This window comes from Alligator mississippiensis, chromosome 1 (assembly GCF_030867095.1).
Source record: "Alligator mississippiensis isolate rAllMis1 chromosome 1, rAllMis1, whole genome shotgun sequence".
Taxonomy (NCBI): domain Eukaryota; kingdom Metazoa; phylum Chordata; order Crocodylia; family Alligatoridae; genus Alligator; species Alligator mississippiensis.
The window spans coordinates 484,328,651-484,343,337 of NC_081824.1; the positions used below are offsets into that span (position 1 = coordinate 484,328,651).

The following is a 14,687-nucleotide window of genomic DNA, read 5'->3' on the forward strand; positions in this document are numbered from 1 at the left end:
ACACGCCCCACCCTACCCTCCGATGAGCCTCCCCCACGGGGAGAGCGCTGCACGCCCCCCCCGGGACACGTGGATCCGTCCCCGGGCCCCCGTGCGTGTGAGGGGCGAGGCGGGGCCGCGGGCGGGCGGTGGGGAAGCGCCCGGGCCGGAGCACGAGCTGCCCCGTGTCCCAAAGAGGGGCCCCCGCCCCGCCCCCGCCCCGCCCGGAGCCAGGTCCTTGCCCGCCTGCTCGGTGCGCGAGGTCCCACGGGCCCCAGAGAGCACGAGTGCCCCCCACAAGTAGAGGGCGGGGCGGGGCGGGGCGGGGCACACAGCACGTGCTGCACGGGCGGGGGCAGCGAGCCAGCGAGGCCCCGGAGCCGGGCGCAGGCGAGGGGTCGGGGGCAGGCCTGGGCGGCTGTCCCGCCTCGGGGGGAGCCTCGAGCGCCGGCTGCTGCCCGGGACGGGCCACGAGATGGAAAAGCCCCGCGGCGCGGCTGGGACGGGCTGTGGTCTGTCTGGCGGGTCGCGGTCCCGCGTCTTCCTCGCAGCTCCCCGCACACACACGCTCTACGGCTATTGGCTCTTGCCGTGCGGCCGCGGTCACACTCGGTGATGTCATTGCCGTGCTAACGATCCATGTTGTAATAATATCCACCAATGCGAGGCCGGTGCAGGCCTCCTTGTCCCCCTTGCGCTGCGGCTGGTGCAGGGGAGGGGATGTGGGAGTCCCCGTGACTTCCAGCCGGTCGGTGCCGGTGCCGGTGCCGGTGCCGTCCCCCTGTCGTGCCCCAGCTCGAGTCTGGGATCATGCCCGGTATGCAAAGGCCAATAAAGATACCAGGGGTGAAGGTACAAAGGTTTACTGCTAGCAATAAAAGGTTACGTGAAATTATTCCGCTCGCACAAGCACACCAGATCACTAATCTAAGCATCTCTTATACAGGAGTTTTTGAGCCTTCATAAGCATACTTGTTTGCTGATTGGTTATAAGTGGGTGACGCAAGAATTTCTTTACTGAGCGTGTCTCTATACCTGTGTTTTAGCCATGTATCTCATTTACATACATGTGTGTTTCATTAGCATACTTCTTCCCCACCCAGGGACGTGATTTTTAGTATTCTAATGAGCCCTTTAATCCAGTTCCCTGTTTTTTCTTTTTGTTTTCAAGCCCCCTTTATCTAGGACTGTCTCCTCCTTATCATTGCAGATGGGCATTCGTCACATAGCATTCTCTTCTGCTTCGTCTTCGGGCACTGCTTTCTAGGTCACTCCTTACATTCCCCCAGGCCTCCGTCCTGCTGCAGCCCCGGGACAGGCAGACCCGGGCGCTGTCGGCACGTGGACGCTTCTCAAGCAAGTGCCCCGGGCCGGGCGCATCCCCAGATCTCTGCCAGAGCTGTTCGGCGGGTCTGTGCTCCGACACGTCCGGGCTGTTGTTCTCCCGGTGCCCCGGCAGCATTTCACATGTCCCTGCTGTGCGTTTCCCCGCTTCCCCCCTGAAAATGTGGATGTGACACAGCACCAACATCGCGGCGGCGTCTCCCCCAGCAGCGATGTCCCTGCCGGCTCGGACGCGGCGCTGTGATCTCCACCGGCGCTGGGCTCATCTCCAGCCTCGTGCCTGTGGAGGTCTGTTAGGGAGAGCGGTGGGACGATGAGTCTCCCTTCTCCCCCCTCTTCCACACACTGCAGCCTCCAGCTCCCTTCACCCCAGGCCAGTGCAGGGGACGAGCAGGGCTTTCCCCTGCCCCCACCCCAGGGCTCACCTGTGCACTGTCTTCCACCCACAGGCGCCGGGACCCTGAGCCGAGCGGATCAGCGGCCTCCTGAGGAACAGCCTGTGAACCTGGAGCCGCAGAGACCCTCCCCAGGGAGACGGGGACAGAGCGGCTCCCTGACACCTGGGCCGGGCCAGCTGCAAGAGGGGCAGGGCAGGCCAGCGAAGCAGGGGCAGAGCATGGAGGTGAGCAGGGCACCAGCTGGCAGTGGGGGTGGGAGTGCAGCTGGGGCAGAGCCCAGGAGGAGCCGGGGTGCTGTCAAGAGTTTGGGGAGCAGAGACCTGAAGAGTGAGACGTCTCTGGTGACAGTTGCAAACCCCCCAGGCTGCATTAGCAGGCGCGCACTCCCGGGTGCAGAGAGCCAGGGGTGCTGGCACGGGAAGGCCTGGGCAGAGTCCCTGGAGCTGGGCTCCCTGCCTCTAAATGTGCTGCCTGGGCTGCCTCCAAGGGCCGAGGAAATGGAGCGTGTTGAGCTGGGCTGAGGCCGACACACGAGCTCCTATGTCCACAGCTGCATCCGTGGCTAAGGTGCAAATACTTGTAGTAGAGCGAGTACAGACAGGGCAGCGGGGGCAGGAGACACTGATGCTGTAACGCTTGTGCCTGCAGCTCCGGAAGGTGTTCGAGGATGTGGCAGTGTATTTCACACGGGAGGAGTGGGATCTGCTGGAAGAGGAGGACAAGGGGCTTTACCAGGACCAGATGCTGAGGAACTACCAAGCCCTCCTTTCCCTGGGTAAAGCTGTGGTTCTTGCCTCTCCCTGCAGCCATGTGAGCTCTGAAGTGTTGTCTTCTCCCTGGTTTTCAAGTGTCTTCTGCTCATGACCTCCTGATATCAAGCCTGAACCTACTCAATCAATTTGTGGCTGTTGTTCCTTGTTATCCCAGGTGGGGCTCGGGGAGCAGAGCTGCACCTATTTTCCGCTGGTCCCCACTGGTGAGTTCATAGAGGGCCACCAGATCTCCTCTCAGTCTTCTCCTGTGCAGGCTGAATAGATTCAGGCCGTTTAGTCTGTCTTAGTAGGGCCTGCCCTGCTACCCCTTCACCATGTGAGTGGCCCTTCTCTGGACCCTCTCAAGGTTAGCCACATCCCTCTTTTAAGTGCGGCGCCCAGAACTGGATGCAGTACTCCAACTGTAGCCTGACCAGCGCCGCATTGAGGGGAGGATCTCCTCCCTGGAACTGTCTGAGATGCATCTGTGCATGCACAACGAGGTCCGGTTAGCCTTACTGACTGTCACCCCATGTTCATCTTGGAGTGTATGTTGACTCCCAAGATCCCTTTCAGCTGCTGTGTTGAGAAGGGTGTTCCTCCGCCTTGACGTCCAAGTGTCCTCCTGTACCTCTGCATCCCCATCCACCGACGAACCTCGGTTGAAAGCTCGCTGTAGAACTTCAGCCAACCTGGAAGAGAAACGCACGCTTACCTTTCAGGGAGAGATTTAGCCTGATCCACCCTAGCATGTTTGCTGCGCAGAAGGGCGGGCCATGGTGGAGGAATGCAAAGCCTCCCGGTAACACCAGCTCCAAGTCACCAGTTGACCTCTTCATCCCCATCCACCGACGAACCTAGGTTTAAAGCTCGCTGTACAAGATCAGTCAACCTGGAAGAGAAATGCATGCTTACTTTTCAGGGAAAGATTTAGCCTGCTCTGCCCTAGCATGTCTCCCGTGTGGAAGTGCGAGCCGTGGTCGAGGAATCCAAACCTGCCAGGTAACACCAGGTCCAAAGCTGCCGGTTGACCTCTCTGATGCAGGCCTTGTGGCACCATCCATGTCTACTCACCAGAAGAACAGATGAGAAAACCACCTGTGCTCCTGTCTCCGTAAGCGTCCTACATGCCCATATGGATGGGGGTCAAGGGGTAGTGATCAGAGGGCTGGATGAGGTCTGGGATCACGGCCGTGACGTCCTGAATCCAGGCAAGCAGCAAATCGCACGTGCCATGGGATCCGGGCGACAGGTGGGTCCCTCCGTTCCGCTCAGGAGGGAGTTGCCCAGACGAGGACCCGGCGTCTCTTCCTGTGGGTGTTCCAGCATCGCTCAGTCTGCGCCTTGCGTGGAGCCACATCGGCTGCTCTGGAGTCATCCTCCCCTGCCTCCTCCTCCCATGCTGCCAGGGCCTCGTACCTGTTCGCCAGGTGTACTGCGGGGGACAACACTGCGGGAGCACAAATAGCCCTGGCCCTGGTGGTAACGGTCCGTGATACCATTGGGGCGTTGGGTCCCTCCCGGGATGCCTCTCCACTAGGTACTTGACCCTGCAGAGAATGGAAATACTCATCAATTTTGTCCTCGGCAGCTCTGATTTCCCTCAGCCCGTTAAGCTCCACCTGGAGCTCCCTCACCTGCCCCTCCAGGGCCCGAAGGTGGGGACACGTGGGACAGGCGAGGGTCACCGTGCACTCCCCGCACAGCCCACAGAGGCCCTGCCAGACAGCCTGCCACGTCCTTACCACTATTGTAGAGTGACCTGTCTTCCTCTTTCCCCTGTTGAAGAATCGGACCTGGCTTCTGCTTGCCCACCTTGTGCCAATGCTGGCGCTAACACTGGAGCGCACTTGCAGGGGGCTTGCACTCCTGCCTGCAAACTGCCTGGAAACGGCTCCTGTTGACAGTCCCTGCTCACTGACTCCCTGCTCACGGGCCATTGCAGGGCTGGGGGGCTATGGGTTTGTTTTTTCTTATGAGAGAATTTGCAATTTTTAAAGAGAAAACCAGGATCCCTGCATGTCATGTGTCAGCTGAGTAACGTACCCCTGGCTGTCCTGGCTAAGCGTGCAAAGCGCTGTAGTGCAGAGTGAGTGCAGACAGGGCTGTGGGGGCAGCAGGGCAGGAGACACTGATGCTGTAACGCCTGTTCCTTCAGCTCCGGGAGGTGTTCCTTAGGCAGTTATTCTCATTTCCTCCCTCTCTTGCCTAGTGTGTCCTGTCCAAACTCATTTCCACTCATTTGCCTGGAATTGCACTGGCGTTTGCTTCCTGTGACCATACATCCACTACCTGGATGAAAAGGACCATCCTCTTCCCCCTGCTATGCCTTCCCTTTTATCCTAAATGTCCATCTTCCCTTGTCCTTCAAGTCCTTAGTCTAATCCTTGAATTCAATGGCTCCATTCCCCAAATTTCAGTTGCTCATTCTGCATCCAGTACCAATGGTTAAACTCTCTCTAACCACTTCCCAAACAGGATATCGAGGCCCTGCCCCTGAACTGATCTGCCGCATCCAGGGAGGACAGGTGGAGCTCTGGGTCTGTTGTGATGAGGACCGTGGGGCAATCTCGAGGTCGGAGGACGTGCTGCCAGGTGAGTTGTGGCTGTCCCCTCCACCCAACTCCCCTCTCGCAAATGCTCCATGCCCAGGGTGAAAGGGAGCCTGGAAACTGCAGACCTGCCCTGTGCTGCCATTTCAGGGTGTTGATCTCAAATAGCTTATGCTGTCGTGTGTGCAGACAGGTGTTGTTCCACCCCCTGAAATTCAAACTATGGAAACTCTCGGTAGTCTTTTTGCTAAAGACCCCCAAGGATAGACATGGCCTCTTGTCTGATTTAATATCAAGTAAACTTTAATAGTAATTTTTACAAGTTCCTCCCTGCATTACAACCTGACACGTGGCTCCTTTAGACATTACAGCAGCGGTGTTTGGTGGTGCCGGCCTCGTGTCCTCCGCTTGTTGTGGGAGATGTTTGTTTCTGGCTTTCCTGCTGTTCACGTAGAAATGCACGACCGCGCCCTAACTCCCCAGAGTAAGAGCATGCACACAACACCCTCTTCCTTTGTCCAGTATTTCAGTAACTTGTCTAAATTGTCTAATCCTCAAGTTCCTTACCAGCTGAACAGTTTTTCACCAGTCATAATTATGGGTTAGTTTTCTAAACTCTTCCAGTACTGAAATGATGGTTTTCTTTGATATTTAAGATGGCAGAGAAACATCTCATGGTCAGAGCTTTTTCGGACCAGATGTGTTCTCAGGAATTCTGCCCCTTTTATACAGTCGGCAACACTTTCCTTGTTCTTTCAAGTGTATTGCTTGTGCCATTGTAGATAATCGTCAAAAGGAAACCAACAAAAGGATGAGAATCCAAACAAAAGGTCAATCCGCCCTTCTCGATCTTTGGCGTGACTGATATGTTTGAGGCCCAGGAGGCCATGCTCCAGGGATGTACCATTTTCTGTAGCCACTTTGCAGATATTCCAGAACCCATCCAGAACTTGTACTTACATTTCCTTGTCTAGCACAGTTAACACCACAGCCACTTACAGCAATAACGGTATACAAACACAGCCGAGCAAGCAAGACAATGACTATGGAGAACGCAGTGAAGCTTGAATCTTCTTTGTACCAAGTGAACTTCGTGATGATTCACTGCTGGTCCGCATCCTGGATCCAGCATCCAGCCCTGCCCCTGGCCCTGGCCCTGGCCCTGCTGGAGCTCCTTCAGAGATTCCTCTCTTTGCAGCTTGAGAGGCTGCTTTTTTAGCAATATTTTCTACTTCAAGTGACAGCTGCTGCAAGGTGTACCCTGCCACACACTTTCCTTCTTTGGCTTTCACCAGGGGTTTTCTGTTGGGGTAGGCTCCCCCTATCCTTTCCCAGCCAAGAGTAACCCACAAGGCAGTGGGAGCCAAGGTTTTCAGGCACTCTGCACTCGCCTTTCTCAGGGGTGACAACGTGGCATTTCGTAGAGACTGCCGTGCCGCAAGTAGCTCCACCACACTAACTAGTCCTAGGAGGGTGTAGTTATGAGGACTTAGTCAGGACTAATCTTTTGGTTCTTCTGCCCTGGTTATCTTCACCCTCATGGGCACAGCCTCTCACTTCTGGGCTTTTTCACCCCCAGCCATTCTTGTTGGACAAGAGAGAGGCTGGGGCTGTCCCTGGTGTCTCCTGGTCTGGTTGACCTGGAGCACGGGGCGTGTGTAATCCTGGGCTCAGGTTGCATGAAGTGAGTTGGTGGGGTGGGTGGGATTCAGAAGATTTCATGTTGTGGGGGGAAATGAACCCCCCACTGTTTGCACCAGAATCACCCCTTGTGATGTTTCCTCTCTGGGGCCCCGAGTGTTACGAAGCCTGAGGCTCAGCCCAGAGTCCGTGTGCGGGTTCGTGCCAAGGCCTTTGTCCCAGTGCAGCTGTCTGTGATGTGGAGGCTGCCTGGGATTCATTAGCAGAGGAAAGCTCCATGGGCTCATTCCCAGCACCAGACATTGCCCCAGAAACAGGTAGGAAGCAGATCACTGCTCTCAATCCTCCACTCCCAGAACATTTCTTGGAGGGATAATGCATGAACCATGATGGGTTTTGCTACCAAGCAGTGTAAAGCAGTGCTCAGCACACACTCCTGACTGGTGATAAGTCCTGGACATGCACCCCGAGGCTGTTCAGCCTTGTACCCAGATGCTGCTTTCAGGACTGCCAGAGATCAAGGGCAAGCATTGCAGATGGGTCTCACCAAAGCCCTGGGGTTTCTGGCGTGTGTCAGCCCAGTCAGGTGTAGGGCTCAGCACCATCTGCCCCTGGACGCACCAGTGCTGTGGGATACAGCAGCCCTTTGAGAGCCTCATTTTTCCTTTGATCAGATCCCTCTGGTCTCATCCTCAGCCTGTTAAAACATGAAGCCATTCAGGTACAGTGCAAACGCACATGTCCCACGTGTTTGTTGGAGCAGGGCCTGAGGTGATGGGGCTGAGAGCTGGGCCAGAAACCTTGAGAGTCTGCCTCTTAACCCCACCGAGTAGAGAAGATGAGACTGGCACAGAGACCTGGCACTGCCTTACGCCCAGCACTTGGGATTTTGGCAGAAACACCTAGTTCTCTTGAGGAAACACAAGTGCCAAGGTCCAGTCCTGCTCTGAGGCCCATCGCAGCAGAAGGAGTAGCAGTGCTTGCCCCTTGGCAGCAGGGCAGGGACTAATCTGGTGTTTCTTCCTCCCATGCAGGACATGCCTGGTTGCTGAGCAGAACTGAAGAGCCAGCTGCTGAGGAGGGGCCTGGAAAGCTGGAGCCAGCATGGGCTTCCCTGGGGAGTATGGGTGAGGTGGATTCCCTGACCCCAGCAACAGACCAATGGCACAAGGGTCAGGGGATGCTCCAAAAGCAGGAGAATGTAGCAGTGAACAAGGTCCCGTCTCTATTTGGGCATTGGAGTGAAGAAGGGAAACAAGCCCAAAACAGCCCCAGGTGCAGGGATGAATTTGTGGTGCTGAGACACCAGAAGAGGCAGAAAGGAAAGGCCCACTGGAGAGAGACACTGCATGCAAGGCAAGGCAGTATGGGGGGCCTCAGAGGGAAGCAGGAGCCCACCACCAAGCGCAGGGGGAGAGCCCACTCCTGCCCTGAGTGCAGGAAAAGTTTTAGCTGCCCCTCAGTCTTGGCTCTGCACAAGATAAAGCATGCTGGGGAGAAGCCCCATGTTAGCACCAAGTGTGGGAAGAGCTTGACCAGCCTCTCTGTGCAGAGGAGGCAGCAGCCACACGGCTGCACAAGGTGTGGGAAGAGCTTCAGGCAGCCCTCCAGCCTGGCCAGGCACAGGTGCATGCACACACGGGAGAAGCATCATCCTTGCTCTGTGTGTGGGAAGAGTTTCACCTGGTCCTCTGACCTGGTCCGTCATCAGCTGATCCACACAGGGGAGAAGCCACATCATTGCTCTGTGTGTGGGAAGAGCTTCGCCCAATCGTGGAACCTGACCAAGCACCAGCGCATCCACACAGGGGAGAAGCCATATCAGTGCTCTGTGTGTCAGAAGAGCTTCACCTACATCTCCAGCCTGAAACAGCACCAGCATATCCACACAGGGGAGAAGCCATTTCAGTGCTCTGTGTGTGGGAAGAGCTTCACCCAGTCCTCCCACCTAGCTGAGCACCACCGCCTCCACACAGGGGAGAAGCAACATCGCTGTTCTGAGTGTGGGAAGAGCTTCACCCGACCCTCCCACCTGACCCATCACCAGCTCATCCACACAGGGGAGAAGCCACATCAGTGCTCTGTGTGTGGGAAGAGCTTCACCAACCGCTCCGGTCTGACCCGGCACCAGCTGATCCACACAGGGGAGAAGCCACGTCAGTGCTCTGTGTGTGGGAAGAGCTTCACCAACCGCTCCTGTCTGACTCGGCACCAGCTCATCCACACAGGGGAGAAGCCATATCACTGCTCTGTCTGTGGGAAGAGATTCACCCAGCGCTCCCACCTAGCTGAGCACCAGCGCATCCACACAGGGGAGAAGCCACATCAGTGCTCTGTGTGTGGGAAGAGCTTCACCTACATCTCCAGCCTGACACTGCACCAGCGCATCCACACAGGGGAGAAGCCACATCAGTGCTCTGCATGTGGGAAGAGCTTCACCAACCGCTCCAATCTGACACAGCACCAGCGCATCCACACAGGGGAGAAGCCATATCAGTGCTCTGTGTGTCAGAAGAGCTTCACCTACATCTCCAGCCTGAAACAGCACCAGCATATCCACACAGGGGAGAAGCCATTTCAGTGCTCTGTGTGTGGGAAGAGCTTCACCCAGTCCTCCCACCTAGCTGAGCACCAGCGCCTCCACACAGGGGAGAAGACACATCTCTGTTCTGAGTGTGGGAAGAGCTTCACCCGACCCTCCCACCTGACCCATCACCAGCTCATCCACACAGGGGAGAAGCCACATCAGTGCTTTGTGTGTGGGAAGAGCTTCACCAACCGCTCCGTTCTGACCCGGCACCAGCTCATCCACACAGGAAAGAAGCCACATCAGTGCTCTGTGTGTGGGAAGAGCTTCACCAAGCGCTCCTGTCTGACTCGGCACCAGCTCATCCACACAGGGGAGAAGCCATATCACTGCTCTGTCTGTGGGAAGAGATTCACCCAATGCTCCCATCTAGCTGAGCACCAGCGCATCCACACAGGGGAGAAGCCACATCGCTGTTCTGAGTGTGGGAAGAGCTTCACCCGACCCTCCCACCTGACCCATCACCAGCTCATCCACACAGGGGAGAAGCCACATCAGTGCTCTGTGTGTGGGAAGAGCTTCAGCCGATCCTCCCACCTGACCCGGCATCAGCTGATCCACACAGGGAAGTAGCCACATTAGTGCTCTACATGTGGGAAGTGCTCCACACTGTCCTTCAGGTGGGCCTAGCCCCAGCATGTCTACACAGGGGACAAGCCACATCAGTGCTCTGTGTGTGGGAATAGCTTCCCCCACTCTTCCCATATGGCCCAGCACCAGCTTATCCACAAAAGGGAGAAGCCAGATCAGTGCTATGAGTGTGGGAAGAGCTTCACCCACTCTTCCAAGCTGGCCCAGCAGCAGTTCATCCACAAAGGGGGAGAAGCCACATCATTGCTCTTAGTGGAGGCAGAGCTTCACCTACTCCGGCAGCCTGTGCAGAACACCAGTGCATCTACACAGGGGAGAAACTACATCGGTGCTCTGAGTATTGGAAAAGCTTCCCCCATCTCTCCCACCTGTCCCAGTATCAGCACATCCACACCCAGAAGCATCTCTATTTCTGCCAGCCGTGCAGGAAGCCCTGGGAGATGTCTGCCTGCTCAGCACCCACCAGTGGTGCATTCAGACAAGCACCCTCATGCTGGTGACCTGAACAAAGAGTTCCCCCAGGCTTTGTCCCTTGTAGGGCACAGTGGGAGTCCAGAACCCAGACACTCACCCCCAAGTTTTGATTGTGGGGAAGGGGTAAGAAGAAACACCTCAGGCAGAGATCAGCCCCAACGAAGGGGAGATGAGATTTGTTTTTTGTAAAAATATATTTCTCTCTCTATATATGGTTGTATGTATCTAAACCGATCCTGTTACAGAAAAAAAAAAACCCTGCACCCTTGCACCCACACTCCTGTGCACCTGCGCACCCGTACAAAGGCCCGCTGGCCACCCGTACCCATTACAATGTCTGAAGCCACGTGCAAAACACACACAATGCACCCAGTCCTTTCTGGTCTCTCCAACCAGCCCTCCCTTCACACCTACTCATGCCCCGTTTCTGGGGTCAGGTACTCTGCTCAACTGGTCTCTTCTTCATTGTCACTCCAGCTTCCACTGGAGGACCCACTGCTGCTGCTGTTGTCACTGTGGCTGTCCTCCATATCACTCCTCTGGACCTCTTTTCCGCTGCCATCGCTCTCTTCTTTTGTTGGTGGGGGTTGTATGGTCCTGAGCCATGTTTCCCTGTGCCAGATAGTGTTTGCTGCGTCTTCTCCATGTGATGAGGAGATGATCTTTGTATCAGGCTTGGAGCCTATGCATTCCCCATCATGATTTAAAAGCAGATAGTAGTCCCAGGGGAAGAAGTGCCTTAATGATAGGGTGACCTCCCCCAGACCGCTGTCTTCAAATGACACCCAGGGACTTTCCTTGGCTGCCTCCCAGCTTTCTCCTTCCTCCTGGTCCAGGGCTTCTGGCATATGAGCCCCTGAGTTGCAGGGAGGAGTTCATTTATGGCTGAGGAAGCATTCCCTACCTTCCTCCCTGACCTCGCCTTTCCTCACCACCACATCAGCCCTCTCCCAGACCTGCCTATGCCCAGTGGGGTCTGCCAGGAGCTGGTACTGCCACCCTATTAGCCTTTTTTACCTGTTTTGCTTTTCAGCCTCTGCAGACCTGTGCAGCACTTGGTACCTGCTCTTTGTTAGACCCTGCCTCTATGCGATGCCCAGCAAGTAGGGAGAAAATGGATCGATGCACGCATTGCTCGTCAACAGCTTTATTCAAAGTGGAGAGATCTTTGGGCCAGCTTCAACAAATTGGGGAGCTGCAGTGAACATTATCTCTTTTCATATCTATATAACTTGGTTTTTACTCATTAACATTTACCCTACCTTTGCTCCACCCTTAGTCCTTCCCATCTTAAGCTCCACCTTTGTCTACTGCTTACTTTAATAGCACGCAGTTGCCTTTGCACATCACTCATTTACATGTCTTTTTGCTATGAGCGCGTGCTTAAAACCCTGACCTCTGCTTCTCTCCATCACTTGAAGTTTCTTGCTGATGTCTTCACCATCTCCAAGGTCTTGCTTGTGCTTTATCTCCTCATGATAGCTAGAGGTCTACATCTTGTTTCTTGTACACAGTGAGCTATATATTCTACAACAGTACTCTATTGTTAGAAAAATGCTTACCTAAGTGTCTTGCAGTGTTACTTTTAACATACCATTCAGCTTTTTGGTCAGCAGCTTTGCTAAGCCTTTTATTCAGCTGCAAATCCAATGCTCCCCAAGATCCAAATACTGTCACCCTGACACTCTTCCCTCCCTCCCTTCCTTGCATTCTCTCATGACATCCCTGCTAGCAAAGCTCCTGAAGTGAACATGGTACCTTGTGGTTGGTGTCTGTGTACTCTGAAGAGCTGTGCTGTGGGAATCCTCAACCCTTTCCAGGGCAGATCTCTTTCCCACTTCCCAGACCCTTGTCTTTCAGAAGATTCACTGTTACGCAGAGCTTGTTCCTAAGCCTCAGGAGCAGGAGTTGGTCCCACTCAGGGCTCCACTGCCCTGTCCCGCTGTGTAGCCAGGACCCTGCCATGTTGAATGAACCCTGGGCAGGAAGTAGTAGAGTCCCTTACGTGAGTGCAGTGTTTTAGGAGAGGTGAAGGAGGTGCAGCTGGTGGCAGGTCCTACCTTCCCCCCTGGAAGGGTGGGGAAAGTATAAAAATATTCTCCTGGTGAAGTGCAGCACATTGTAATCTCCCACTCAGAGTACTGAGGCCTTCCTGAAAGTGCCACAGCCATTTGACTCCATCATAATCCTTGGGACATATACTGCTGCACAGATGCCCAAATCACCCCCGTATCCCTCAGGTAACTGCCCCCTTTCAGGGAGTCTGGCCCTACTACTGCTTCCTCAAGAGAGGGGGGATTGCAGGGAGGGGAGACCTCCCTCCCTGGGAGTCCCTGTGCTGTTCCAGTGTGTGGAAGGAAGGGGAGCACGTTCACACAGAGGTAGGTGGGCTGCACACATGTGCTTCTGCTGAGATAGCTGCTTGTGGCTCCTCTGAAGGTAGGCAGCAAGCAAGGCGGGCATGAGCCAGAGACCCCAGGACCAGATGCTGTGGGCAGAGGTCAGAGACAAGAGCCCACATAGCCGAGCCTTTCCACTGGAGGAAGTTGCAGGACTCTGTTCTCCTGGGACAGGAGCAGGACATGAGACTACTGTGCCACGCCTTGCTATGAGTAAAGGCATCAGTGGGGAGGAAAGCCTTTGGCAGAGGGGCTGGGGTGGGACATGGGGAGGCTGCTGAAGGGCCTGGTGTTGCTGCCACTGCCCATGAGTGCCCTTGCCAGCTCCCCTGGATGGAGAGAGCAGGAGGGTGCGGAGGGCTGCAGGGCACAGGGAGACTGGAGGGCAAGAGGAATGGTGCAGTGACTAAGGGAAGCCCTCCCCTCCTTTGCCCCATGCATGGTAGATCCCTTCTTAGAGCTACATCCCCGCTGTTTTGTCCTCTGTGCTGTCCCTCCTTGACTCCTTCATGACCTGCTGTGTCCTCTGGAACATCATCTCTATGGCAGTGGGTTTTTTTGGTTTTTTTTTTTTTCCTTAAAAACATTTTATTAGAAAACCAGACTGCAACAAAGGGCTCAAAACGACCTGCAGGGGAAGAGCTGTGACCACGTAGGCGGGCTACCCAGGGCAGGGGAGACATCTTGATCCTGAATGTGAGCCCTGCCCTTTTGCTTGAGGCGGAGCAATGGGGGAGGTGGAGAGGAGAAAGGTGCTGAGTTTAAAGGAAGAGGCAGCACGCAGGCGAGCGATGATTATGGAGAGCTTTGGAGCAGCGAGCGAATCATCTAAGGCCTTGAATACCATGTTGTCCACATCCCTCTTCAAGTGGGGTGCCCAGAACTGGACAGTACTCCAGCTGCGGCCTGACCAGTGTCGCGTAGAGGGGGAGGATCACCTCCTTGGACCTACTTGAGATGCACCTGTGGTTGCACAATAAGGTCCAGTTGGCCCTGCCGACCATGACCTCGCATTGTCGGCCCATGTTCATCTTGGAGTCAGTGATGACTCCAAGATCCCTTTTCGAGAAGGGAGTTTCCCATCTTATAAGTTTGCTGCCAGTTACTACTGCCCAAGTGCAGCACCCTGCTCTTGTCCGTATTGAAACATATCCTGTTTTTGTTAGCCCACCCTCAACCTATCCAGGTCTTGCTGCAGTCTTTCCCTCCCTACTAGTGTGCCCACCTCACCCCAAATTTTGGTATCATCAGCAAATTTGAACAGGTTGCTTTTCACCCCATCGTCCAAATTGCTAATAAAGATATTGAACAGCGCGGGCCCAAAGACCGAGCCCTGGGGGACTCCGCTGCCCACTTCCCCCCAGGTCGATTATGACCTGCCCACCACCACCCTCTGAGTACAACCCCTCAGCCAATTTGCAATCCATCTGACTATGTAGGCATCAATGCCACAGTCACCTAGTTTTTGAATGAGGATGGGGTGGCAGACAGTGTCAAAGGCCTTGCTGAAGTCCAGAAAGACTACATCCACAGCGACACCTGCCTCCAATGCTTTTGTGACCTGATCGTGAAAGGCAATCAGCTTGGTCTGACATGACCTGCCCCTAATGAAACCGTGCTGGTTGCCCCTGAGCATGAATTTGTTCAGTTTCAGATGTCACAGATATTTCATAGATTTCATAGATATTAGGGCTGGAAGGGACCTTGGAAGATCATCGAGTCCAGTCCTCTGCCCCAGGGGCAGGAAGTCAGCAGGGGTCATAGGATCCTAGTAAGCTTCATAGATTCATAGATGTTAGGGTCGGAAGGGACCTCAATCAATCGAGTCTGACCCCATGCATAGGCCGGAAAGAGTGCTGGGTCTAGATGACCCCGGCTACATGCCTATCCAACCTCTTCTTGAAGACCCCCAGGGTAGGGGAGAGCACCACCTCCCTTGGGAGCCCAGTCCAGACCTTGGCCACTCTAAC

The 14,687-nt window shown here is 55.2% G+C and overlaps 1 protein-coding gene across 1 annotated transcript; it reads left to right on the forward strand.

The window, feature by feature from the left end:
* The first annotated feature begins 7,643 nt into the window (after positions 1–7,643).
* Positions 7,644–10,528, forward strand: LOC132249264 (zinc finger protein 883-like). The gene has a single exon (XM_059723877.1). The coding sequence runs from the start codon at positions 7,790–7,792 to the stop codon at positions 9,824–9,826; it is 2,037 nt and encodes a 678-aa protein (XP_059579860.1). The 5' UTR covers positions 7,644–7,789; the 3' UTR covers positions 9,827–10,528.
* The last annotated feature ends 4,159 nt before the right edge of the window (positions 10,529–14,687 follow it).

What these genes read in the sequence shown, in the direction of transcription:
- LOC132249264 (XM_059723877.1), top strand. Translation starts at nt 7,790, where the DNA reads ATGGGTGAGGTGGATTCCCTGACCCCAGCAACAGACCAATGGCACAAG.